The sequence below is a fragment of the Aulonocara stuartgranti genome, assembly GCF_965226115.1.
Source record: "Aulonocara stuartgranti genome assembly, chromosome: 10".
In the NCBI taxonomy this organism is placed as follows: domain Eukaryota; kingdom Metazoa; phylum Chordata; class Actinopteri; order Cichliformes; family Cichlidae; genus Aulonocara; species Aulonocara stuartgranti.
In genome coordinates, this window is record NC_138946.1 from 21,235,335 (window position 1) to 21,261,066 (window position 25,732).

The 25,732-nt window shown below is 40.5% G+C and overlaps 2 protein-coding genes across 3 annotated transcripts in view; one reads left to right on the forward strand and one right to left on the reverse strand.

Annotated features, from left to right (window-relative positions):
- Positions 1-14,004, reverse strand: part of lrch2 (leucine-rich repeats and calponin homology (CH) domain containing 2) — a 35,660-nt gene extending 21,656 nt beyond the window's left edge. Inside the window, exons 1-10 of one of the 2 annotated variants that reach the window (XM_082548724.1) lie at positions 13,602-14,004; positions 4,853-4,997; positions 4,470-4,596; positions 3,617-3,722; positions 2,370-2,506; positions 2,035-2,165; positions 1,784-1,871; positions 571-667; positions 348-445; positions 148-215 (exon numbers count right to left, since the gene is read on the reverse strand). In XM_082548724.1, coding sequence (XP_082404850.1) covers positions 148-215; positions 348-445; positions 571-667; positions 1,784-1,871; positions 2,035-2,165; positions 2,370-2,506; positions 3,617-3,722; positions 4,470-4,596; positions 4,853-4,997; positions 13,602-13,836 — 1,232 coding nt within the window. In that variant the 5' untranslated portion in view covers positions 13,837-14,004. The remainder of the gene's footprint in view (positions 1-147; positions 216-347; positions 446-570; positions 668-1,783; positions 1,872-2,034; positions 2,166-2,369; positions 2,507-3,616; positions 3,723-4,469; positions 4,597-4,852; positions 4,998-13,601) is intronic. The other variant, XM_082548723.1, reaches the window with a different exon arrangement.
- Positions 14,005-16,673: 2,669 nt separating this feature from the next.
- LOC309716387 (U2 snRNP-associated SURP motif-containing protein) lies at positions 16,674-25,724 on the forward strand. Its single transcript, XM_082550161.1, has 25 exons — positions 16,674-16,862; positions 17,475-17,526; positions 17,765-17,849; positions 17,979-18,090; positions 18,547-18,650; positions 18,789-18,856; positions 18,973-19,070; positions 19,166-19,230; positions 19,311-19,476; positions 19,560-19,759; positions 20,241-20,284; positions 21,723-21,827; positions 21,911-21,977; positions 22,095-22,261; positions 22,353-22,515; positions 22,624-22,703; positions 22,799-22,886; positions 22,984-23,112; positions 23,235-23,424; positions 23,676-23,756; positions 23,833-23,896; positions 23,980-24,124; positions 24,319-24,429; positions 25,106-25,278; positions 25,361-25,724. The coding sequence occupies exons 3-25, from the start codon at positions 17,772-17,774 to the stop codon at positions 25,473-25,475; spliced, it is 2,613 nt and encodes an 870-aa protein (XP_082406287.1). The 5' UTR covers positions 16,674-16,862; positions 17,475-17,526; positions 17,765-17,771; the 3' UTR covers positions 25,476-25,724.
- Positions 25,725-25,732: the final 8 nt, after the last annotated feature.

The following is a 25,732-nucleotide window of genomic DNA, read 5'->3' on the forward strand; positions in this document are numbered from 1 at the left end:
TTTGCTCTGTTGGTCTGTCTGGATCTGATTTGGGTAGCAATTAGCACAACCTGTGCCAGCTCACCTTCCAGCGAGCGGTTACGTTACCCTAAAAAGTCCAGGGGATGGTGGAAAGTAACAGCATTGCACACACAAAAAAAAACTCACCCTGACTCCTCTTTCCAGCTGTCTTTATCTTTGCTTTGGTGAGACATGTTAAGAACTTTCTCCAGTTCCTGGAACGCACACAGGGACATCACGTCACGTCACGGGACCAAGCACACAGAGATAGATATTCTCTCCCAACGTGTCTTCAAAAGATTTCCCACATTCTTCTCGGTTTTCTAGACTGATTGATGAATTCATACCTTTATACAAGACACATGACTGCTTTGCTGCCCATTGCACTCTGACAGAGCAGGATCCTCGTCCGGGTTGGGCTCTATAAAGTCATAGAGATCCTGATCTGATAGAGGGAGGAAGCATCCGCGTTCATCACATGAACTGTCACATTTTTAGGCACTTTATTCAACAACCCCGTGTCTCTGTTATTGCTTTCAAAGGGAATATGTGATACTTATTTTCGGTAACCTTTGCAAGAGTCCATTTTGGAGAGGAGTGACAGGGCGTCGGCACGGGCTGTCTCTGAAACTTGAGAGTGCAGGCTGACAGTGTCATCGTCTGAAGGCTGAAGGAGAGGAAAACAGAGGAATGGGAAGTCAAGTTTCAAATGCAATCAATTCACCTGAATTATTACTGTTGCTATTTTGGGTATTTAAATGGAAAAGGATTAAAAGGAAAAAAAACCACACCTGCAACACGTGACTGTAGCATTTGCCAAGTCACGTTTACAGCCTTACTAAGCAACTTTAATGAGCAGATATATTATGTATATATTCAGTTCCTCCATTAATGATCTTTTGAGTTGCATTTGTAGTTCTTTGCATGTATCCAGACATCCTTCTGAAAGTATCATTGTCTCTTATACTGGTTTGGGTCTCGTCGGTTATTCTCCTGTCACAACAATGAGCTCACACAGTGTTTTGCAATGCTATAGCTTACAGGCATAAGGGAGGCTACTCAAGTTTTGGAGGGAAGTCCTTTAAATATGTTATTCAGAGCTGCACATTTCCACCTTCTACTGTCACATCAGTATTTTTCCATTTGGATTTCTGCCACCTTCACAAAGCTTCACGTGTTGCTGCTGACAACCAACCTCCCTGCACATTTGCTTTCCATTATCCAACAGTGCCCTGCAGGTCACATCTTGCCACTTGGTCTAGTCAGATATTTATGTTGTTTTACCAAGTGTGCTAACATTTACTTCTGTCTGTATTTTTTTTTTAAACAACAGCCCCTTTATTGTGGCAAATGATAAAGGGGCCAAGCTGCTTCTTTTCTGTGCACCTGCATGAGTGCTACTACCAAAGCCTAACGCTCTTTCCACTCCTTAGATTTAGTGTGATTAACAAGTCGACCACCTATAAAAACAGCTCATATTATATCAAGAAAATGATACGGGTTACCTTTTCATAGTTATATATCTCAATATGTGCTCTTTCTTAAGTAGTAAAATGTATTTATTTTCTCACACAAGAGAAAATAAAATTGTATTCTACTTTCTGGGGCGTGGCTCACCTAGGAGTGACAACTCCCTAATATATAAGTCTGTTTAAGCTTTCAAATCCACCCATCACTGATGAGATCTGGTTTCAGAAAAATATAGCTCAGCTCGAGGCTCCAAAACAGGAAGGCACAAGTCAGTGAGTGATGTCACATGTGTGACACTTGTTTGGACTCTCACCTCTGTTGTAGACAGCCTCTTGTCACCATTGTCACTACCAATTCCAGAGTCAGGACCGTGGTTCTTACTTGGGTAAAAATCTTCCATGCTGAAATTGTGCAAAATGACATAAATTAGACAGCATTAAATGATTAGATAGCAGAAATGCAATGCATGGTGTTTTTAACAGAATAGAAGTGATAAATAGATGCATTATGATATAATGATATACTTGATGATGGTTGCAAGTAAGTTAGTAAATCTGTCAGCACCTATCTGTTAGTGGTTGCGGTAGGCAACGCTTGCCAAGAGAGGGGAGGTCCAGGGTGTCTGGTTTCTTATCCATCCTACAAGCCTGCATGTTCAGGTACTTAAATATGTGCACTTTGCCTTTAAGACAAATCTGAAATAGATAAACACAAAATGTGTTCTTGAAGTCACTCCAACCACTACAGAGGGAACTACAAGGAAATCCACGCGGGTGGATGGGTTAGATGTACAAAAACAACCACTATTTTTTTTTTTAAAAATCCATAAACCTCCAATTGTTCTGTACATCTGTTCCCACATATGGGCAAAAGCACCACCATAAAGCAAATCCTCATACCTGTGCCGGTGGAGACTGCATAGGGTTGTTGTCTAGGATGATGTGCTGCAGTTGCCTCAGCTTCCTGTAGGCTGGAGGAATCTCTGTGATCTTATTGCAGGAGAAGTCAAGTCGGATGAGAGGCAGGTCAGCCAACTCTGAAAATACAAATAACAAGAAACTGATGTGCACTGCTTCGACTGCACAATCATCAGAAATTTGTATGTGCTGTTAGGGTAGATCTTATAAAAATAGTTTAACAACATCATTAAAACAGAGTCAAGTTCTTGTTTTTGGGCTCTTATCTTAACCCTGAAGCAACCACAATAATTCAGCAAATAAAAAAAGATCATATCTGGTCATATCTGTATCTATAAATATGTTATTACACATTTTTTTTCAATTGCTCTGTTTGTCATAATGTACTCTTTCCATCCATCTATGGCAGAGGTTCTAATGTTAAGCTTTTCAAAAGTACTTTAATGTAAAAAGGGGTTAACTTGACTTGTGATTAAAATGCATTTCATCCTTCAAAATTAATGGCAATATTTTGCTATGGTTCTTACTTTAAGGGCATGTAGAAATATGGGTAAAAGTATCTCTAACTGCTTTTAAGGGGATTTTTTTAGTTCATTGTGTTGAACACGTGATTTTTTATACAGAATTTTATAAATATTATTAATCTGTTAGACCGGTTTATGTATATATTTTCACGGACCGGCCTTTAAGGTGTCGTGGATATATACAACAAAATAAAACCAGTACCGGTACAGATTTATTCATAACACACGGGAAAAGACCCACGGAAACCAAGTCAACAATAAAAACGATTAAAAAATAACGATAAAAAAATAATAAAAACCCTCAAAACCATAAATTTCACACCCGATCTTTAACTCTCCTGGCCTGGTACTAAAAAAGCCACGGACCAGTACCGGTCCACGGCCCAGGGGTTGGGGACCGCTGTGTTAGACAACAGCACAGACTGCATGGATTCATGTGCCACACGTAGGAATTGCTCGAGTTGGGCTTGTCAATTCAGGTATCCTTAGTTATTCAGACATATATTACTATAATTTATTAAGTTGCCTTCTGCTATGTTTATCTGTGCCAACAGTAACAAAACAGGCAACACAAAACATAAAAAGCACAGTTGTATCTCTTGGCTGTGAAAGTCTGGCATAGATGCCAAAATGTCTCAGTGATGCGCAATCAATGCGTCTCAAGTGAAAGAAACACACAGAGAGCTTCATGAGTGATGGATTTACCATCAGGCAGCATGTGAAGACTATTCTTCCTGATGTTGAGTTCTCTCAAGGCTTGAAGCTTTCCAACTTGAGCGGGCAGCGCCTGGATCTCGTTTGAGCTCACGTCCTGAAATCCAACCCAGCAGGGGGAGGCAAAGAGTGAGAAACGGAATTATTAGCGTTCACTCTCTCACCTCTCACACACACATACATATAGAAAAATGGGAAATGGGTGCAGCAACTTACTGAGACATGCAAAGAACATAGAAATATAGCATAAAAGGCAAAGGCAGAGTTTGTACAAATCTATTGAGCTTGGAAGTCCATATTTAGTATGACCACCTTTATTCTTCACCACAGCCTGAACTCTCTTAAGGCAGCTTTTTTCTCATTTCTTTAAGCAGTCCTAAGGCATAGTTCTCCAGGCTTCTTGAAGGACAATAAAAGCTCTTCTTTAGGTTGGATCTTTTGTTCTCTTCTCTTTCATGATCATCTCGCACTGCTGCAGGTAGTCTTTCAGGCCTGTCACATTTTCTTTTGTCATCACTTTGTCCAGTTTTTAAGAACATACTGCACACCATGCTGAGATATGTCAAGTTCTTGGCTAATAGCTTATTGGGAATCACCTTGTTGGTGTAAAAATACAATTTTATGTCTATCGAACTGTGTTATCTGGCATTTTCTTATAGATTCAACTAAATGAATTGGAACAAACGGTTGTGTTTTTGTGACAGGCTGCTAGTTAAAAAGTGCCTAAAGACACAATTTAAAATTGATTCTTTGCTAAGTTTTCTGTTATGTGTAGACAGAACACTGGTGTATGTGCCTCAAGCTCTGTACTGTATACAAAGGCTGATGTATACAGGCTGCTCACCAGTTCCATTAAGTCTTTGGCCTTGCCAATCTCTTCAGGGATGGACACAAGCTTGTTGTTGCTCACAAGCAAAACCTTCAGGGGAAGGTTGAAAAGGTATTTCGGCAACACTGTCAGAAGATTTCGGCTGCAGAGAAAGACAAAACAATGACCTGCATTTAAAATAGCATACAGAAGCGTGTAACACTGAGACGATGGTGACTGGGAATTGAGTTGTAGCAAAAGAGGAAACATCTCTTTCGCATGAGCATTTTCACCCTGTAAGTAAGGTGAAAGGGGAACAGGCACTTTTTTGGCATATAACTGAATACCAACATTCACTCCTTTTGTATTCAATTAGAGTCTGAAACAATAATAAAAGTATAGTGTTAGCAATGGCTCACCTGATGTCCAGATAAGTCAGCATCTGCAGATTGATAATAGCTTCTGGGATGCACTTAATGCAGTTGTGGTAGAGGTTGAGTGACTCCAGGGGGGCAAACAGACACACTTCTGGGGGGATTTCTGTGAGACGATTCTTAGACAGATCTGCAAGGAGAAGAAACAGAATACTTGTGTGCATAAGCACACTGGTGACAAACTCATTATAACCCTTTAACATCAGTTATGTGTGCTTTTTGCACAAGAAGCCATTTCCAAAGCCTCGAAACACTGATCAATACATATCTGTGACAGAGCAGTAGGAAACGTAGCTCTTCATCGAACGTCGGTCTAATATTACACCAGAGTCTTGGGCTTTATAGGTTTGAGTGCTGCCGGCGGGGTCATACGTCAGTATTTCCAGCATCGATCTCACTGGGAGTGGCACGTTAATGGCTTTAGATTTGTATGAATGAGTGGAGAGTGTTGGAACTCATCCTACATCTGTCGTTTTTTTTTTTTTGAAAGACAAGTTAACAACAAAATAAAATAACCATAATTTTTTTTCTGGGTTACTTTTTGAAGAGAAGAATCAGGTTTGCTGAGGCACAGAATAATTTATTTAGGATCCTTTATAGGATTTATCTCTTTTTATTAAAAGAACGGTCAAAAGTGAATGAGTTCTATGATTGCATTTAACTGAAATAAGTCTTTTTATACAAATTCAACATATTTGCAATCATTTTATGAAATATAATAGAACAATACCAGAGTAAACACCCATACTATCAACTGTTAAGGCTATAATAGCATGGCAGCATATCACAATGGCTAAATTGTTTTTCACGTTTAAGAGCTTAGTTCACCTTCACTCATATTAAAACCCACGCCAACAGTTAAATGTTAAGAGTTTTGCATGCATTTCTTAGTTAAGATATCAACAAAGTTACAAGGAATTCGTCTTAGGAGTCACTATTGTCCCTTGCCAAGTTCAATGCCAACCCATCTCAATCCTGTCACGACGTGTCACCTACAGTAAAACACCCGGTGCCAACTTCAAGGTGTGGCTAGAAAGGAAAATGAGTATGAGTCACCTTCTGGTAACCACAAATGGCAATAACAACTGTTGACAGTACAGCTAATGTGACAAGTTCTCCTAAACTTGTCGAGCTGTCTGTTGTGTCGCCTGATAACACTGAAGTTAGCTTCTAAATTGGCAGAAGATGAATGTTTAGCACACAGATTTGATAAGTAGGACACTTTCGTTCAAGATATTTTGTGTAAACGACAAAGCGACAGCAGAAGTAGTGGTTAAACACGCTCTGTTTAACCGCTGAAGGCAGTTTGCTAAAAAAAAAATCATAGCCATGCATTAATGAGCTACATGCATGTGCTTTTGTTCTGCAACAGGAACATGAATGTAATCTCTGCTTCCACCCCCCATTTTTATCTGCCTGCTGTAATAAAATATTTAGAATTCATCCCAACAACGTCAAATAAAGGAAGCATACAGATACAGATGCTTAAGCTCATTATGCAGATATCTGTCCTCAGCCAGCATTCAGAATTTCCACATGTATTCCAAATACTTACTTTGGAAAGTCATATTAAATAATGTTTATCCTATATACTGCTGATGGTCTTTGAGGCTCAGTCTTCAACCTATGTTGCAAGAGGAAAACAGGAAGGTTCATCCACTGAAACATGACGATTAAATTTCACTGCTACCTGCCAACAAAATGTAAATATGCCCTGTGATCAATTGAAGCATAGCTTAACTCTTTATTTTCTTTTAAAGGTCTTTAGATCGTGCCCACATTTCCGCTTAAATAATCACTGACCCCGTGCACTTTAACCAGAAACACAAGGATACTTGTAAGGTTACCTTGCACTGCACTGAATTCCCCGTCAAACACTTATTGATTCAGTGTCTATAAATTATGTGTGTACGTGTCTGCGTGTGTGCTGTTGGTATTCTACTCGTGTTTCACTAACCTAAATCTGTTAACACAGTTACATTATGAGGATGTCTGCTACAAAGTAACATAAATCACTACCTACTAAGATTAATGCCTTTTTAAAGGTTGGGCAAATAGTAGTTTAGATCAGAGGAAATTGACAGTAAGTCAAGTTAATGTCCTTTAAATTCTTTGAGAATGTGGACACATTGGCACATCACTTTTCTAAAAGCACCTTACACCGCAACCTGAGTCTTACAACTCTGTTTTTCTACTGTACACATGCTCACATACGGATAATACACCAGGGTTCGGTGTAAGGGTTCAGTATCGTGGCAAGGACATTTCAACATGAGGAGAGTAGCAGGGGGTTAGTGAACAACCCGCTCTCCCTCCTGAGCCGTGCGTGTCTGTGTCCGTGTGCGTGTGTGTGCACGCGTGAACAATCTTGTCTTGTGAATTATCTCTGGGTGACAAGATAATTAGAGTGAGGAGCTGCTGCTGCAGAGCTCCAGATAAACAGAAGGCTTTCAATTATTCTGTCCCACATAACCAAAGTGCGCTATCCTTTGCTTGGGAAAACCAAACACTGCTGCGCCTCCATCCCCTCATTATGTGAAATTACATATAGGCACCACTATTTATTAAACAACTGAGCTACAGTATAAAGGTTTTAATGAAACTAAATTCACTTACCTGCTATTAAATGTTACTGTTTAGTATGAAGGATATCGTATCTAGTATTTAAATATGGGAAGTAAGGCCTTTATTCATTCATCCCCAGTGCAATGTAACACCTTCTCTACTTTTACTGAAGGTTGTTATCAGCTATGAAAAGAAACTGACCCGAATTGTATTGAAATGGCCTGATTTACCTGCATTTTAACATTACATACTATATGTTGAACCTTTCGCCCCATTCGGTCAGATTACAAGATAGTTTGAGGAGAACAAAACCGCCTGAAGAATCAGACAAACTGAAGAATCAATAATAAACTAGATATTTGTTCCATATCCTTTATATCAGATGTCAGTGTCCTCCGTGATCTTAGTCATTATCACTACTTGTCGGACATTTGATTGCAGCAGTTATTGTCTGGAGGGATAATTCTTGTTTTTGTTGTTTGTTAATTAATACCAGGGAAAAGAGAAAGTTGCATTTATTACATACATGCCACTAATACATGAAAGCAGATTAGCTTTCTGGTGCTACTAGTCTGATTCCTAATATGGCTTCTCACAATAGCATTTAAACAAAAGTGCCACTAGTTGCAGCAAAACTAGTGACTAGTCAAACTAAAACTAGTCAGTTAAAATGACCAAACGTCCAGACAGTGGTTATAGAAAACTAAGGTCAGATAATATGGATTTAAAGCTCAAGCAGGTTTCCACAGATAGGCTCTGACTGTGTAGTTGTCTATGGGCTCTGACAGCAGTCAGTAAGCAGAAGTGAGAAGCAGACTATGACACAGTCAGCAGCACAAAGGGAAAAGAAGCCAAAGGGTTAAGGGAAGCAGAAATTACCACATGGGGAAAGACTAATGCTGAGGTCACAAGGTATGCACGCTTTCCATTAAGACTAAACTCTGCCTCTCCCTCAGGCTTGGACCTTGATGCTGTAACCCAGCTGCATATAGTCAATTCCCCCATCTCCCTCCACACCCTAATCTGGTCCCACAACTGGGTATTCTGTGTTAGTAGCTGAATCATCTGGGTGATGGGGGAGCTGGGGGGTAGGTGGAGACAGGCTTTATATGCCTGTCTATCTTTTCCCACTTTTCCCTCCTCCAACCTAGGCCACGCACCATCTGCAGCGCACAGTGGGTCTTTAATCCACCTGCTTGCAGCCTCAAGCTCCCACAGAACAAGGCCCGCCAGGCAGAGAAGCACTCCACCAAGGCTCCACGGCACCATCAATCTATTCATTTGTGTTCGTAGTGCAGATGCTGCTTGGATATGTCCTTCCATGACACAGCAAAATGAATACTAATTGCTTTCTTCTGGAGCAAACAGTGAGTCTCTGATCAGCAAGAGACTGATTTTGAAGAGAGGATAAAAATAGCTTTAAGTTGCTATTTAGAAATTCAGCTTGTTATCACTAAGTTATTTGTCTCTAAGCTGCAGGAAAATGAGCCCATCATACTCTATTTACTGTATTCTGTCAATAATGCCACAGGATTCAGTTTAATGAAAACATGGAAGGTGCATGTCAAGGTGTCAAGGAGATGATTAATTGGGGTTAATTAATTTTCACCCTGCAGCAGATGTGCCACAGCCACTATGGCTGTCAGGATTTGGGTGTGGTCTGGTGCTGCGGGTTGGACCGTGCAGAGTGCTCTTTGTGAGATTTGGCCTTAGAGATCGGGTAGTCTCTTGATCAGCTGCGTTTGTTCAGCTACTGTGCAGGGGTTGTCCGTGAGAGCTTGTAATCACCGTCAGGCACTAACGCGGTCCAATTGCTCCATGAACCGCATCCTTTGATCTCTGCCCAATCCAGATGCTTCAGGATTGGGCAGAGACATGCTTCAGCAGCACCCGGTGTTGACAGACACACAGACACATTAATATGCGAAAACATTAATATAGATATAGATGCTATAGATGTGCAGAAACGGCTTCTTTCCCTGGACCATTTGGTCTGTAAACAAACACTATCCCCCTACACCGCATCCCTGTCCACCCACCTACCAATCTGAGCCATGGTCTTAGTAACCCTCATCACTCAGGCCACTCACAAGGACTCTACTCAGACCAAGTCCTTTGCAACCTGATCTGTAATGTGTGCCTTTCCCTTGTTTTGTATATATTTCTCCTGTTTGTTAGTTATTCCTGCTGCCTTACTATTTTTATTTACAGTAAAGGGCTATTCTATTCTATTCTATTCTATGATCATAGGCTTTTCAGACATATAATAGTATTTGATTTTTGTTCAAACTATTTATTATACATTTAGCGCCTAAGATATTAACCCCAACATTAATTTTTCACTGAGTCTATTACACCAGAAATTAATTGAATGAAATTAAATCACATGTCAAGCATTTGATTCATGTTCCTATTTTTAAATGAAGAAGCAGACACTCTGGTTGTGTCACACTACACAAATTTGGACACTACAAATGTCTGATTGGAAAATTCAGACATGCCACATTGTTCCTGTTAAATTCTAACACATCCTACTTTGAGACGACACTAAAATAGTCACACTCTGTTATATGACACACACATTTCTAATTTACTGTGGTTATACCTTCATTTGTTGAGCTTTTTGTCATGCACGTACGCCACGCAGATAAAGCCTAGCTGCGAACTAAAAGAAAAATTCTGTGAACATGTCCTTGGTGCCTTTTTAAAATGTGAATGTTACTTCTGTTGAACGTGTTTGTAACTCCAGTGCTTTTTAAGCTGTTGCTTCACAGAAAAGAATCAATTAGAGACCACCGTTTCATTTTCTGATCATTTTACATTCAAGTCTAAATGTTTAACAGTGGCATCATTAATATACAGGCCTGCGTCTATAACCCAGTCTAGGCGTGGGTGAGTAAAGGCCTTTATCTCTGATATTTTTCAAAGACTACCTTCAACTAAAGGAAACTAACAATTTTCTCAAAAAGGGATTTAAAGGAAAATTTTATGTTGTGTCTCATATATAAGACATAATTATGGGACGACTCTGTTGCCCGAAGCGCTTGCTGTTCTGCACAGGCTTTCAGGAGAGACAGAGGATGTTTGATTTAACAGAGCACAGAGAATGAGCAGCACTTTTAAAGCCTTTGGGGGGCGTCAGCCTGCTTGAACTTTAATGAGCTGTGGCGCTTTCAGTATTTACACTGGTTGATTATTAAGGCAGAGAATGTTTGCTTGATACTTGTGTCCTTGTGGAGGCCGTCCTTGAAGAGTTTAACTTATAAGGAATGCAGCAGCACCTTGTGAGATTTACTGTGCACACAAAGTCCCACAAAATCGAATAAAGAATGCCCAAGTTGCATTTTGGCCCCCTGTTTCAAGGACTTCCAGTATCTTAGTGGGCTTTTTGGTTTGTTCTTGGCTGTCAAATTATCTCTTTTTGTGACAAAAACTGCATTACACGCCTTTTTTCACTTACCTCTTCATTTTGGCCATTAAATATTAGATCAAACTATTAGTGGATGACGGAGTAATTAGCCAGACAGTGAAGTGTTTATAGTGTGATGACAGATTAGGTGCGATCTTCAATTGTGGCACAGCCATTAAAAATGGAAGATAAAACCACACACTAAATCTAATGCATGTATTGTTGATTAAACCATAAATGAGTCATCATGGTCTCCAAGAAATCCCAATTTGAAATGTCTTTATTAGCATTTTTCCTGAGAAGTCACAGAAACAGCTGGTGTAAACTTGGCTGAATATCTGACAATAACGCACACCTGTGAAGGTACGGTGAAGGCACCTCGCGGCGGTGGGGTAATGGCAGGTAGAGGCATGCTGGGGTTATGAACCAGATAGATGCACTAACCCGCATGCACTTCTACACAAGTTCGGGGCAGCATTCTCAGCGCTTTCCCTGTGGGAAAACAACCCGACTGGAGACAAACTAGCAGCAGCACACTGCAAACGGACACCCTCGTGTGATGTCCGCTCCCTTTTTGGTTGCTGCTTAGCCGTCAGATGAATCCGTTCGCTTTCTAAGAGCAGCAACGCAATGTTATCGAAATAGCTTATCACGAGACATATCAAGAGCCACTTCTTTTTTTAAACGCCTTTCAGTTTTCAGGTGTAACAAATAATGTAGCTTAACAAGCTGGGTCTTAGTTTACAGAGCTGGCACTGTTCAGTGAGGACTGAAAGCTGCAGCAAAGACTTATAAGAAAAGATGCATTAAAGTTAACTTTAAATTGCATCTGATTTTGACTGAGCCAGCAAAAATGACACCGTTTCTATTTGCAGCAGAGATTGCAATTGATGTAAAGGGTAGCGCCGTGAGGTGTTGATCTCTCTTCGCACATCTGAAAGTGACACTTCCCTTCTGGCACACCTTTAATTTGACAGAGTGAAATGAAGGCGTGAGATACAAGCGCGAGGCGTGCAGCATTTACAGCACCTGAATTGCACTGGCACAGAAATATAAACCTTCCCACCTCTTCGAGTTATCGTCGCTGTTATAATGAGCACTCCAGATAATAGAAGCTGTTTCTAAATTTAAAACGCAAATAAATAAATAAATAAAACTCTTGGCAGATGTTTTGACTGAAGTTCAATGGAGCAAAGCTGACTAGTAGAAGAGCAGATCATTACAAAGACGGCCTAACAGTCTGTAAATAGTTCACCCCAAACTTCCTGTTTTGCGGTTTGTCACGAAACATGACTGGCAATCTGTGTAAAACAAAAAGGCCCTGAGCTCCTCTGGGTTATTAATGGTGTGTATTGTTATAAGTCCTGTTTATTCTGGAGAATTAGCACATATGACTATCAAATGAGCAAATTTCCATAGATCTGGGTGGACAAGCCCACTCACAAAATGATTACTAACGACTAAGAACAGCAGAGCAGCATGTAAGAAAATAGTTGGATTATAGCTTAGTACTGGAAGACATGTCTGCTTGTTCAGCAAACCTTTCACCTCCTACCAAGCCCACAACTGATTTTCAGTGGCTGGAGCCCTGTGCATATCGTGCTTTTTGCTTTATTTTTGATTCAGTAATTAAACAAGTCACTTTCAGGTGTGCTCAAAGAAGACTGTCTAGATGTGAAGAGGTTCTGAAATCTTGGAGTAGAAAATTTTAACACCCTGGGGGTACGGGTAAGGGTAAGAGCTGCACATGATGACAGATTAACACCAGATGGTCTATGGACACATCAGAGGAGGAGACTATCATTTCTGAGATTTGGCATCTTCCACATGCTCATGTTAATGCTTGGAAATGATAAATAGCAAGCCAGTATTACCAAAATTACCAAATGTGTGCAAAAAGATGAATATATGTATGTCTACCCTAATTAAACGCACAGCCACTGAAGTCAGGCCATTCCCAATAAAACTTATGTATGTATGACCTCACACTGATAACACAGACTGCTGAAAAACGTGACACTAATACTGACCCACTAACTACGGTTAAGGGTGACCCAGAAAAAGATCGCCCAATAAAGACATGGGTTAAAACAGGAATCAGCCTACACGTGAAACCAAAAGTAAACCCGTGTCTTCCTCCTGTCTGGTACATTACAAGCTACACTATATGGGCATATACAGCCAAGCAACCAAAGGGGCGTGAGGCTGCCAGCAAGTACCCTGCATCTTTTGTCTGATTGTGCCGAATATGAAAAAAGCCGCGCGCGCGTGTGTGCCACATGTTCATCACAAATGATATTCATTGAGCAAGAATCACACTCTTCGTTGCCGCAGTCTTCATTCGTGTAGTGCTCCAGCTGCCCCGTGCCGAATCAGCTGCAGCTTGGTGTGCAAACCACTGCACAGCACCTACTTGGGTGCGCCTGCCGTCTCATTCATGTGTCTCGGGGGGGGGGGACTGAAAGCTACTGGCGTCGACCAACACAACAGCGCACTAAACTACAGATATACGAGCCCCGGTGGACAGTAATTACAAGCAGGATGTAGCAAATGTGCATTTACAGAAGTCCGCGGAGTACACGGTATACTCCTATAAATAATGTCACGCTATCATAATCCTACACGTTATTGCGCCTTTATCCACAAAATCGAGATAAAATCCATGCACAATGCGGACATGCTGCATTCATCCACGAGTACGTGTTTTCTGTTGGTTTACGTTTTGTTTCCTGTAGTCCTCACGCGTGCACACCAACCCACCTGCTTGTGTTGTATCGGTGAGATCGTAGCTCATCCCCGGGTACTCCCTCAGCTTCCTGCCGCTCAGGTTCAGTATCCCCGAGCACACGGCATCCTCCAGAGCCCGGTCCAGGCTTCGGGCCGTGTGGTGCTGCTGCTGGAACGGTGTGATGCCCGGGCTCCAGTGAGGTCCGGTGGGATAGTGATGGCTTTGTAGAGCGGTGACAGCTCCCACGCCTCCCTGACTGGACGCCATTTTTTAAAAGAAAAAGAAAAAAAGAAAAGAAAAAGAAAAAAAAGAAATTACTCTTACAATAATAACAGCGCACAGCGGCAGTTTCTCCGCCCATGCGCATACAAGGTACATTCCCAGCACGGACGCTAGGGGATGGGCTTCTGAGGTATTGGTGCTGCTGCTGCTACTACTGCTGCTGCTGGTGATGATGATGATGATGAGGGGATATGGTGGCCATTTTGGGCTTTTAACCCTTTTTTCTCTCCATCTGGTAATAAACACCTTTTAACAGGAGACCCAGAATGACACAGGGGGCACAAGCATAGCACATTAATTGGTGCACTGTAGATAGTTATTTAAAAAATGTTTAGCGTATAAAGGTTTATTATAACATTGAAATAAAACATATATAATCTAACATGTTTCTATAGTACAGCTCTCATCACATTCACTGGATATCGCTAATCATTTACTGCTTTACTGCTCCTGGTTGTCTGAACAGTGAGTCAAATAATTATCCTCTTCAGTCATTGTGAAAACTTCTCCACCATCATACCCGGGTCCTAATGGGGCATTCCACTATCCCAGTAATGTCACAGAATGGTGCTAAAGTAAACTGAAGGTTATCCAAAACAACCCTCATGTGCCATCTATCTATCTATCTATCTATCTATCTATCTATCTATCTATCTATCTATCTATCTATCTATCTATCTATCTATCTATCTATCTATCTATCTATCTATCTATCTATCTATGGCAAAATGTGTCTCACCATACGTTGTTGTTGTTGCACTGTTTGCAGTTTGAGCATGGCACATTGTACCATACGTTTTTCTTTTAAACTTTGGATCTTGAAACTGTATATTATCAATATATTTATATATGTATTTATCATAGCAACAAGATATCATAGGTTGAATGTAGTTCTTTTAATCTGCCCTGTTCTAATGAGGCTAGTAGTCTCTCTAAAACCTAATTAGCTATTGCAGACATAATACTTTTAAAATGACCAAAACAAGCAGAAGTGGTGTTAGCTAATGACAACAGGAAAACAGAAAGATGTGTATTTTAATAAAAGTTTCCACTTTTTGTATGTTGACATGCAGCTCATGAAGGCAGCGGATTATGACCTGAAACTTTTTAATCTAAGGTAGAGATAGGAAATAGACGACAGCAGGTGTGTGTGGACATTTACTATACTGCTTCATTTTCCATTTAATATCACATAAGGTTTCAGTTAAACTGTGTATTGTGATGTTCATTAATCAAAACTATTCTCTATACATGTACCACGTGTGTAAAACTAGTGGCCTTACAGCTGCAGCCTTTTTTTCAAATACAATATTTTTGAGGTGTTTCAGTCAAGTTTTTAAAGTACTTTTGAATTTTTTTTTAATTATTATTATTTCTTCAAACCACTGGCTTTGGGGACTCTGTTATACTTGTGCTTTTAGATCTCACAGTAGCCTTTGACACATTAGATCATAACATTTAACATCATGTTGGCAGAGGTCCTGCCTTTACTGGTTCAAGTCATACCTACCTGACAGATATTTTTCTGTCTCACTTGGTAAGTTTTGTTCATCTCCCTCCCATGTGGTGTACCTCAAGGATCCATCCTTGGACCCCTTTCTTTTATTTATTTGATGTGCTCTCATTTAACAAACACAATGTCTCATTTCATTTTTATGTAGATGACTGTCAGATTCACGAACCAGTTTTTACCGACCTTGGGGTAAAAATATGCATAAATCTTAAAATTGACAAAATAAATACAGTTTTCATCTCAGGCAATTCTCTAAACTTGTGTCTTTTATCACTTTTGTGAGTTAGAGAGTTTTACACGTATTTGTGACCACTCACCTTGATTACCGTAATGCACTTTTTGTTGGTATTGATCAGGCCTCATTATTGTGCCTACTAATAGTCCAAAAACCCAGCTTGTCTGCTGACAGGGACACCTAAACATGAACATATTTCCTTGGGTCTTGCCTCTTTACGTTGATTGTCTGTCCATTTAAGAATTAATTAAAAAAATATTTAGCTGCCTAGCTCCTTCCTACCTGGCAGACCATCAACACATATACACTCCTCAAAGTGGACAACAAGGACCAGTCACTCCTTGTCTGAAAAAACACCAGGGGGACAAGCTTTTGCTGGTGTGGCTCCCAAATTGCCACGACAGCAACGTTGCCCCTCCATATTAGGCTGGACCTAACACTTGAGTTTTAAATCACGTTTAAAAACACACACTTTCTTCAAGGCATTTTAGGAGTAGTATCAGAGTTGGCTTCTAATCAGTTTTAGTCAGTTATTTGATTAGTTTTAATTTTTTTAATGTATTTTTAATTTTAATTTATTGTACATCTTTTCTTTGTAGTTTGTAGTATGTTTTATTTATTTTTCCTTTTTGTTTAATATGTGGTTATTGTTTTTTTATGGCTATCCTTTGGTAACTATGTTTTAAAGTCTATAAATAAAGTTGGATTGGACTGGATAATAATGGGTACAAATGATCATGAAAACAAGTAAGCCAAGGTCCACCAATTGCTTTGCAGCTTGATGATCGGGGCACGTTTTGAATTTATTATAATTATTTTATATACCTTAATATTTTCCATCACACGTGTCACATATAATCAGTAATTGATTCGGACTGTCTTTTGTCCACTGGTGTTCAAAAGTGCTTTAAATCAGCCTCTTGCACTTTAATAAATAAAGGGGTCTCTCTCTCTCTCTCTCTTTGTTTAAACCCCAAACTGACATTTATGAGATTTATGAAAACCCCACAGCCGGTGACCACCACAAACCTGGACGTGAGGAGGCAAAACTGTAGCAGCAGGTAGATGAAAGAAAGAGAAGTCTCCGTAATGAGTGGAGTATGAGCGCACAGAGATACGGACTCCTTTAATTAAGCTGCGGACCGAGCAGAGAAGAGCAGGCGTCCTCTCACAGGAGCTCCACTCGTTTCGTGCTAGCACGATGTGATAAAAAACCACTTGTCAGTCGCAAACAAATGGTGAAGCAATAGCTTAACACACGTTGTAAGTTGCGGTTATATCGGGTTGTGTGCATGCACTGTGGTTTAAACGCTGTCCTGCGCGGTCAGTCGGCGCTTTTGCGGCGTTTCAGAACAACATAAAGAGACAGTTATGTTAGCTAGCTAAGAGTGTCTGAGCTCTGTGTGAGTGTTAGCACTGAGGGAGGTGTTTGCGATTATGAAAGATGCAAATGTGTCCGAGTTACTGAATTGTTGGGGTCATAGGTTGACAGAGGAAATATAAGCTCTAGCATTATTCATGTGAAGGTTAAGGGTGGGCTAGCTCTTTATTCGTTAGCTAACATTAGCAAAGTGGAATGGTAGCCTGTGTGTTGTCCAGGCCTTTTAAACACGTTTATTTGCTCCAGATGGACCTGACCAGCTTCTCTGTTTAAGTAGTGCATGTTTATTGTTCAAAAAGCCTCTTAGTTTAATGCACTTCATCTTCTTGGCTTTAACTATCAAACTTAAGGGTTGTAAACACTCCAGTGTCCACCCCCCTGGTACCATAGGTTAGCACTGTGTGTGGTTATTGATGAGTAGCACTAGTTTTTTCTAAGCCTGTGTGTTGTTTATTTTATTTGGCGATTAATACTGTGTTTTTCTCCTTTAATAGTCTGTATCCAATATCTTACCAAAGAAAGGATGCCATAAGTGACACTAAATCGGTAAGATGACTCAACAGAAGACAGAGATTTCTATTGCTTTGCCCTTCAGTGCATGTCTGCTGCTGTGGGCTCTTCCTCCCACTGGATCAGGGAGCTCTCTTTAAGATTTACTGTTATTATCAAAGCATGAAAATGCTACAAGAAAGTGCTAGCTCTACAATTGCTTCTGTGCTACCAATTGAAAGGCATTTTAACATGAACTTTTCCACCCTTGTGTATTATTATGTACTGCTTGCAGCTTGAGCATGGCAGATAGAAAGGGGAAACCAGCAGCTCCACTGAAAACACTCACAAAGAAGGAACAAGAGGAGCTCAAAAAAAAGGTGCAGGGGGTTTGCGATGTAACATTTAGATACGATGGAGAGTGTTTTTTGAATGTTTGGCGGAAATAAAACCTTATTAAGATCATATGGTAATGAATTAATACAAATAGTGTTTCCTTGTATGTCTAGGAGGAAGAAAAAGCAGCAGAGGTGTTTGAAGAATTTCTGGCTTCATTTGAGACCAGCGAGAAAAGCAGAGTGAAAACTTTTGTCCGTGGAGGTATTGTGAATGCGACTAAAGGTGAGCAGCGAGGGTTTTCACAAGCATCATGATGTGATTTAGCGACATTGCAGTTATGTTCCTTTTGTTCAGCAGTGGGATGTCAGGACCAAGCCTGATTTCAAGTTGCATGTTTAAAATACTAATAATAATAATAATGAACTGAGTGCCTGACTCAGCAGTGAAATAGTTCACCATCTTCATTTTTAAGGGCCACATGTTTGTGATGGTTTAATAAAATTCAGAGACTCTGGGAGAACTGGACTATAGGATTACTTATAGTTGAACATAGTTGCTCAACGTATTGTTATATGAACAGACATCTCATTTAGTTCACTTGTGAGTGAGTTTATATGAATTGTTTTTGGAACCAGTGCCACTTTCTGTCCGAATGGTGTTCAGGGTCAAGTCATAACAATGAAAGCGTTTACATAAATAAGCCGGATCAGTATTCGAGGGTTGTCTTAATCTTTGCAGAGGAGGAAGCAGCAGAGGTCAAGAAAAGTAAGCTCTACCAACCTGCTACCAAGTTTGTCCACGTGTCCCAGCATGTCTCACCGTCAGCTGAAAGCAAAAAGTCTGTAAGTTTATTCATTTTTTTTTATTTTGGATCAAATGCATAATATCTGATTAAGTATTAATGTAAAAATACGGTCCTATTAGCCTTAGCTTTCAGTGTTTGAACGTTTTTAATAACCAGCTGTTTGTTTGTTTGATAGACCTTTAAAAAAAAGGCAGAAGAGAAAAAGAAGAGTAATCTCGAACTATTCAAGGAAGAACTTAAGCTGTAAGTTGATTTTGTTTTTTAATTTATTTTTCAAAAATGTGCTAGAAATCATGTTTCTGTGAAATATGTTTATCTTCTTGGGACATGTAAATCTGTTTTCATGTGTGGGGATACAGAATACAAGAAGAGCGTGAGGAGAGACATAAAAGGAAGAAAACTGACTCCGGTGGAGGACATTATGGAGATCTGGACACGCCTTTATCAGGACGATCAAGTAAAACCCCTCCTTTGATATTACTGTTGTTGTTAGTTGAATCAATTTGGTAACCTTTAAATTGACCTAACATCAAGCCCTTTTTCACCCTACAGCGTTATATGATGACCTGACAGTGCCAACCACCACTAATCTCTACATTAACTGCATAAGTCCAAAGGTAAAGGTCCACACAGACTTGCATAGGTTCAACATATTGCTCACGTACGACCCTCGCTTTAAATTTCTACTACTTTTCAGATGAATGAAGAAATGCTCTGTAAAGAGTTTTGCAAGTATGGTCCCCTGGCCAGTGTGAAGATTATGTGGCCCCGAACAGACGAGGAGCGCTGCAGAACCTCTAACAGAGCATTCGTGGCCTTCATGACACGGAAAGATGCGGAGAGAGCCTTGGCTGCACTAGATGGTACAGGTGACTCTTAAAAATACCCCTGTTACATATCACAGCTGTTTTTCTCACAGCACAATGAAATATGGTTTGCTTTGTAGGTAAAGTGATTATGGGGTTTGAGATGAAGCTGGGATGGGGCAAACCAGCTCGCATCCCACCTCAGCCACTCTACACGCCGGTGGGAGTGAGAGTCACACCGCCGCCGCCGTCCGGTCTGCCTTTCAATGCTCAGCCCAGGGATCGCTTCCGCAATGACTTCACCAAGCCGCTGGGCATGTCTAAAAAAGAGCTTGACAAGGTAAAATCTCATCCACAAGTAATTGGTGTTAACTGCATTTGTATGGTGATGTAATGAATTAGGAATAAGAGTGTGACAATTAAAGGAAAACTGTTTCTTTAAAGACCTGCAGATTTATCAGTATTACTATTATTATTATTATTATTATTATTATTATTTTATTATTATTATTTACTTATTTATTGTGGAAAGGCCTGCTGTTGATCTAAGTTTGGAAACTATAGCTAGTGACCAAGTCAGGGTAAATGTGTGCTTTGAAAAGTTATTTGTCACAGTTATTTACTCGAATCAGCTCAGCTTGTATAGATTGTGTAGTATTTTACAATAGTTCATTGGAGTCCTACAGCTGTGTCACCCTATCTCTTTTCACTGACCGTTAATACTGTCACCGTTTTCTATGCTGTATGTATCCTGCAGTGTTTCATCTGTACAAGTGCTCACGTTTTAACGTTTTCACTATTTGGTTTGACTTCACAAACAGACTCTGTCCGAAGCCGTAGTCAAAGTGGTTATCCCAACCGAAAGGTATACACACTCTTCTTACTATGACTGCCCAGCTGTTGTAACACAAGTGTTATAAGCGAGAGGCTGTGGTGCACTGTTCTTTTATCCAGATGTGTTGTTTGTGGCAGGAAGTCTCAGGTCTTAGGGCTGTTAGAAATACACTTGGCATCCCACAGTTGTTTTACAGTTGCTGTAAGTGGGTGGATACTTTGACATCTGCAACTTGTTGGAGGTGTGATTCTGCCCGTGATGATAAAAATCTAAATTTGGTCACCTTCCCCTCTCCTTGGGAAGCAGTAAACCATTTCCAGCAGAGCTGCTATTTTTAGAAGGCTACATGCTCAGGCGTGCTCTGACCATTTGCAGTTAGTGAAGACTGTTGTTGTGGCCAAAAAACACAGTTGCCTCATCAGTGCGCTGCACAGTTCCCCCCCCCCGGCCCCCCCGCCTTCTGTAGATTGAGCGACACTGGAAGCAGTCCAGAGCTACAGAGCAACCTCGAAAGGGGTAGATGGGCCAATTTTACATTAAGCCTGGTGTTTGCTTTTTAAGGGCAGAGTTGCAGAACTTTTGGATAATTCCTCACACATGTCAAATGTCATGGCTTGAGGTTTACATGCAATTCTTGTTTCAGTTTATTAAAAATCCATCAAAACTCATCTTGTTCCCACCATGTCATTCAGTTGTCAGCTATTTTTCTGTTAAATACTTAATTGCAATTGTTGTAAATATCCGTTGGTATCTGTATTTTAAACCCTGGATTTCCCATGGGTAGGCTGAGACACTGCAGACGATACAGCTAGAAGGCATGTTGATTTTTCTCAAGTCAGATGTCAGTAGAGTAGTACTTTTGTCATAAATCAAGCCAGCAGCTCCTTCAGGTCATAGTAGAGTAATATGTGAGTGTAACTATAGTGGCAGACATAACTGCATGAACACAGTCTACACTGATCAAGTTCAAACAGGTTTCAGGTCTGCAGCCCCAATTCAAAGTAACCACTGGATACATCTTTTTCAGACATTTTAGACAGCAAGATTTTTACAGGATGTCATAAATTTGGCAACCCTGACAACTAAAACACAGTAATAAATTACTGTTTTTTTCTTCTCAAAGCCTTGCATGAGTCAAATATAGCAAGACCTCAGGATTCTTGCATATTTGGCATCTTGAAGCTTCATGATTAATGTTAAACTTTGGATTGGGGCTTTGCAACGTGAGCCATGAAAAGTTATTGTGATTGTGTCATTTCTTCTCCATTCTTACATTCAGTTATCGGGAAAAAAGACAGGCCCACACGTGTGGTTTTCCTATTATATTTGGGCATGCATAAGCACAGTATATCTTGATTATTTAGTCTGCCAATAATATTCATGGGCCTTTTACTGTTAGAGATGCTTGAGTGTGCATTATGAGTTTTAATCTTAAACCTGGCTCTGATGCGCCTCTCTGTCCCTACAGGAATCTGTTATTCCTTATTCACAGGATGATAGAGTTTGTGGTGCGTGAAGGTCCAGTGTTTGAAGCCATAATCATGAATAAAGAGAAAAACAACCCACATTACAGGTATGTTTGCAGCACTTGGGCCCGTGTTGGTGTTAAGTTGAGAGAAAATTGCATCGTGTTTGATTTATCTGTTATTGTCTCAGATTCCTTTTTGACAACAAAAGCCAAGATCATGTGTACTATCGCTGGAAGCTTTTCTCCATTCTTCAGGTATTCTGTTTCTGCAAAACCTTGTTTCTGAACAGTTACCGGAAGTAACGGGGTCATGTGGATTTAAATCATCTTTTCTTTTTTTTAAAATTTGTCTGGTTTTCATCCGTACCTCAGGGAGAGTCCCCAACAGAGTGGAGGACGACAGATTTTCGCATGTTCCGCGGAGGCTCTTTGTGGAGACCACCTTCTTTAAACAGCTACTCTCAGAGAAGTGAAGAAAGGCAAGAGGAAGAAGATGTTTCCCATGAGGAGGAGGTGAAGAAAGGGCAACTCCGAGCCGAGTAAGTCATCTAGCGGTCACGGCGACATTTATTTACGCTTGTAACTTCAGTTAAACTGAACGAACATGACTCTTCTGTAAACATCTTTCAGGCACAGACAGAGGCTGGAGATGTTGCTTAAGGAGCTCGCTGCTGGGAGAGAAGACATTGCCAATGCCATGATGTTCTGTCTTGACCGAGCGGACGCAGCAGAGGAAGTAGTGGGTCATGTCTCCGATTCCTTCTCCTCGCTCCAGACGTCCCTTCAGAAGAAGGCAGTTTGCTTCCATATATCTTTATATAAAACACGTGTTACACAGAAGCTCTGTAAAGCTACAATAACCAGGTCATATTGAACTTTTCTGTCCACTTCAATCTCACAGATCGCCAGATTGTACCTTGTGTCAGACATCTTGCACAATTCATGTGCCAAAGTAGCCGGTGCCTCGTATTACCGGAAATAGTAAGAGACTTTCCCTAAGTTTGGCCTGAGCACTCTGATCGCATTTTATTTCAGCTTTGTCTGACCATCTTAAAGTTTTCCCCTCATCTTTCCAGTTTTGAAGCAAAGCTGCCACAGATCTTTGGAGATCTTAACGCAGCGCACAAAAACATACAAGCCAGGCTGCAGGCTGAGCTGTTTAAGGTAATCATGGAATCCGCTTGCTTTTCGCACAAGGACATTTACTAAAAATAGGACAACAAAACATTTTCATGTGCATATTATCTCTTTCTCTCCACAGCAAAAGGTCATGAGTTGTTTTCGAGCTTGGGAGGACTGGGCCATTTACCCACAGCCTTATCTAATCCACCTTCAGAATATCTTTCTCGGCTTTGCCAAAGCAGGGGAGGAGCTAGCAGAGATGGCAGAGGTTAGCTGAATTACTCCCCTTATTACTGCCTGTTGGTGATGCCATTTCAACAATATAGGCTCCCCTTCTTGTTGAAAAGTAAATGAACCTCGACATAAATGCATTTCCATGTCTCTTTGTAGGAAGTATCCTGTGATATTGACGGTGCACCAATGGACAGCACACCTATAGATGGCATACCTTTGGACAGAGCTCCTGTGGATGACTTGGATGGCTGCCCTATGGGCTGGGACCCTCTGGATGGAGTCCCTGTTGATGACATAGACGGTGTTCCCTTAGGGGTCACCGCTGATGACATTGATGGGATGCCTTGTGAGTCCACAGCATATTAATAGTGTTTTTTTTTTTTTTTTTAAACCAAAAAAGTCAATAATCCACCCAGCTCATACATCAAAACACTGACGTCCTGAGTAACGAGTGCGCATCTCGATCTCAGCAGGAACAGATTTGTGCTGTATTTCTCAGTCATTAAAGAGCAAAGTCACTGTTATCACGATCTAACTGGAAGCCTTTCAAGGATGACCTGTCCTCGTCCTAACCTTGTGGCTGTTTTATCTCCCCAGTGGATGAAGGCAGTGTTCCTGTCTCAAGTGTGCCTTTATCTAAGTGGGAGAAGACTACTGATACTGGGGTGTTTTCTCAAGGTAAGACTTGTCAGGATGTTACTGTATCATCAATCTGCCCAGATCATCGTGCTTATTGTTCTCTTATCTCTCATAGCAAAGACTGAATCTAAGTGGGACACTGTGGTGGAGCGAGACAGCGGCGATGAAGCAAACGTGAGGTAAGGCCCGAGTGTCTCGCCTCCTGTGTACATTTATTTAAAAAAAGAGACTGCAGTCAAATGGATCTCATGCCTGTCAACAGTGGCAACTCGCAAGAGGAAGACTCGGAGAGTGACAGCAGTGCCGATTCCTCCAGTCTATCAAACTATGACAGTGCGGTTTTTCAAAGCTCGCTCAGAAGTTTTCAGATGTCTGAGAGCAAAAGGAAAAGGCTGAGAGAGCTAGAGGCAAGTGAAAAGTTGTTCAAAAGCATCTTTGTATGAGTTAGATTTGCTGAAAACTGTGTACCTTTAGTTCTTATTTAAAAAAAACAAAAAAAAACATGCCTGATGGTGAGTACCACCATCAGGCATGTTGGACAATAAGTCAGATTGTAGTTGGTAAATGTTCAGAACTGATTTGCTTTCTCACTATAACACAGGTAAAGGTTATGAAGATCCAAGATGAGCTGGAGTCTGGCAAAAGGCAGAGGAAGTCTGGAATGAGCTTACAGCAACAAGTGGAGCACTACAGAAACAAACTGCTACAAAAGGTGGGTTGATGAGCCACTTGAATTAGTATAGCTTTAAAATTACATTGCACTGTGTTTTACCTGTGGAGGAATAAAAGGTGCTCAGATTTTCTCCCCAAGAGCCCCACTTTAAGCAAAATACAAGTCACTCATGTATAATAGAAGCACATCCTCTAATAATGAACAGTGTAGTGGGGAAAAAAAAGAAACAAAATTAGTTCAAATTGGTCAGTACAGTTAAAATAATGATTTAGTGGCAGAGTTGTAAATGTTTGTCAATATTGCACCATCTACTGGTAAGGAACTGTAGCTGCAGTTTATTTTAACCTAGGTGCTGTTGGTTCTTGTTTGTGCACAATTTGCTTTGTGTGGCACGGTTCATATTCACTACTAGAAATGTTGCTCTGTTGGGTATGTTATGTGTGGAGATCTCAAGAGGGGGGGGAAAAAAACTAGCAGAATTTGCTGGACTTGTGTTCTAATGTAGCAGCTTCATTGCATTTAAATAATTCTGCATTTTATTGCTTTTGCCCATGGACCAAAAAAGATGACAAAGAGGTTTTAAAAAAAAAAAAAAAAAAAAAATTACTTTCCTTGTTATAGAACCTGCTAGAAAGAAACTCCCATTAAACCTGACTGAGCTGATTAGGGAATTGGATAACTACAAATTAACAGGGATGTTTTTACTGTCCTGTAGGAGTTTGAAAAAGATGAAGAGAAGAATGAGAGATCAACATCAAAATCCAAGGAGAGGTCCAAGGACGACAGGAGGAGCAAAGAAAGGAGCAGAAAAAATGACGATGGGGATAGAAGACGTAGTAATGACCCTGGACACCAGGCCCGAAAATCAAGGAGCATCTCTCCTTTAAAGTAAGTCAACTGATGCTTTTGCAGTAGCATCCATCCTGAGTGTTATCTTTAAAGTCAGTATTTTATCTTCTGTTTTGTTCAGGTCTCCCAAACGATCCAAACGTTCCCGATCACCATCTCCGGACCACAAGGCAGGCAAATCCAGGTCACGGTCACCCCGTGGCTCACACAAGAAAGCAAAGAAGAGCAAACATTGACTCAGCTCTGCAGTGCGTGCTCCTGTCCACAAAGTAACACAGTGCACTTCTGCAGCGCTCTTTCAAACAGACCAACCCGTCTGCTCTGTCATAACTAAAACACTCCATGCAAGATTCAGTACACTTTTATATGATGAAGAATGAACACTGTAATTATATTTATTTTTGTTTTAATGTTTGGTTTAAAACAAACAAAAGTCGCTGTAAAGTTCGGACACTAAATAAATCACCTTTGGTGATGGAAGCGTGTGTGTGTG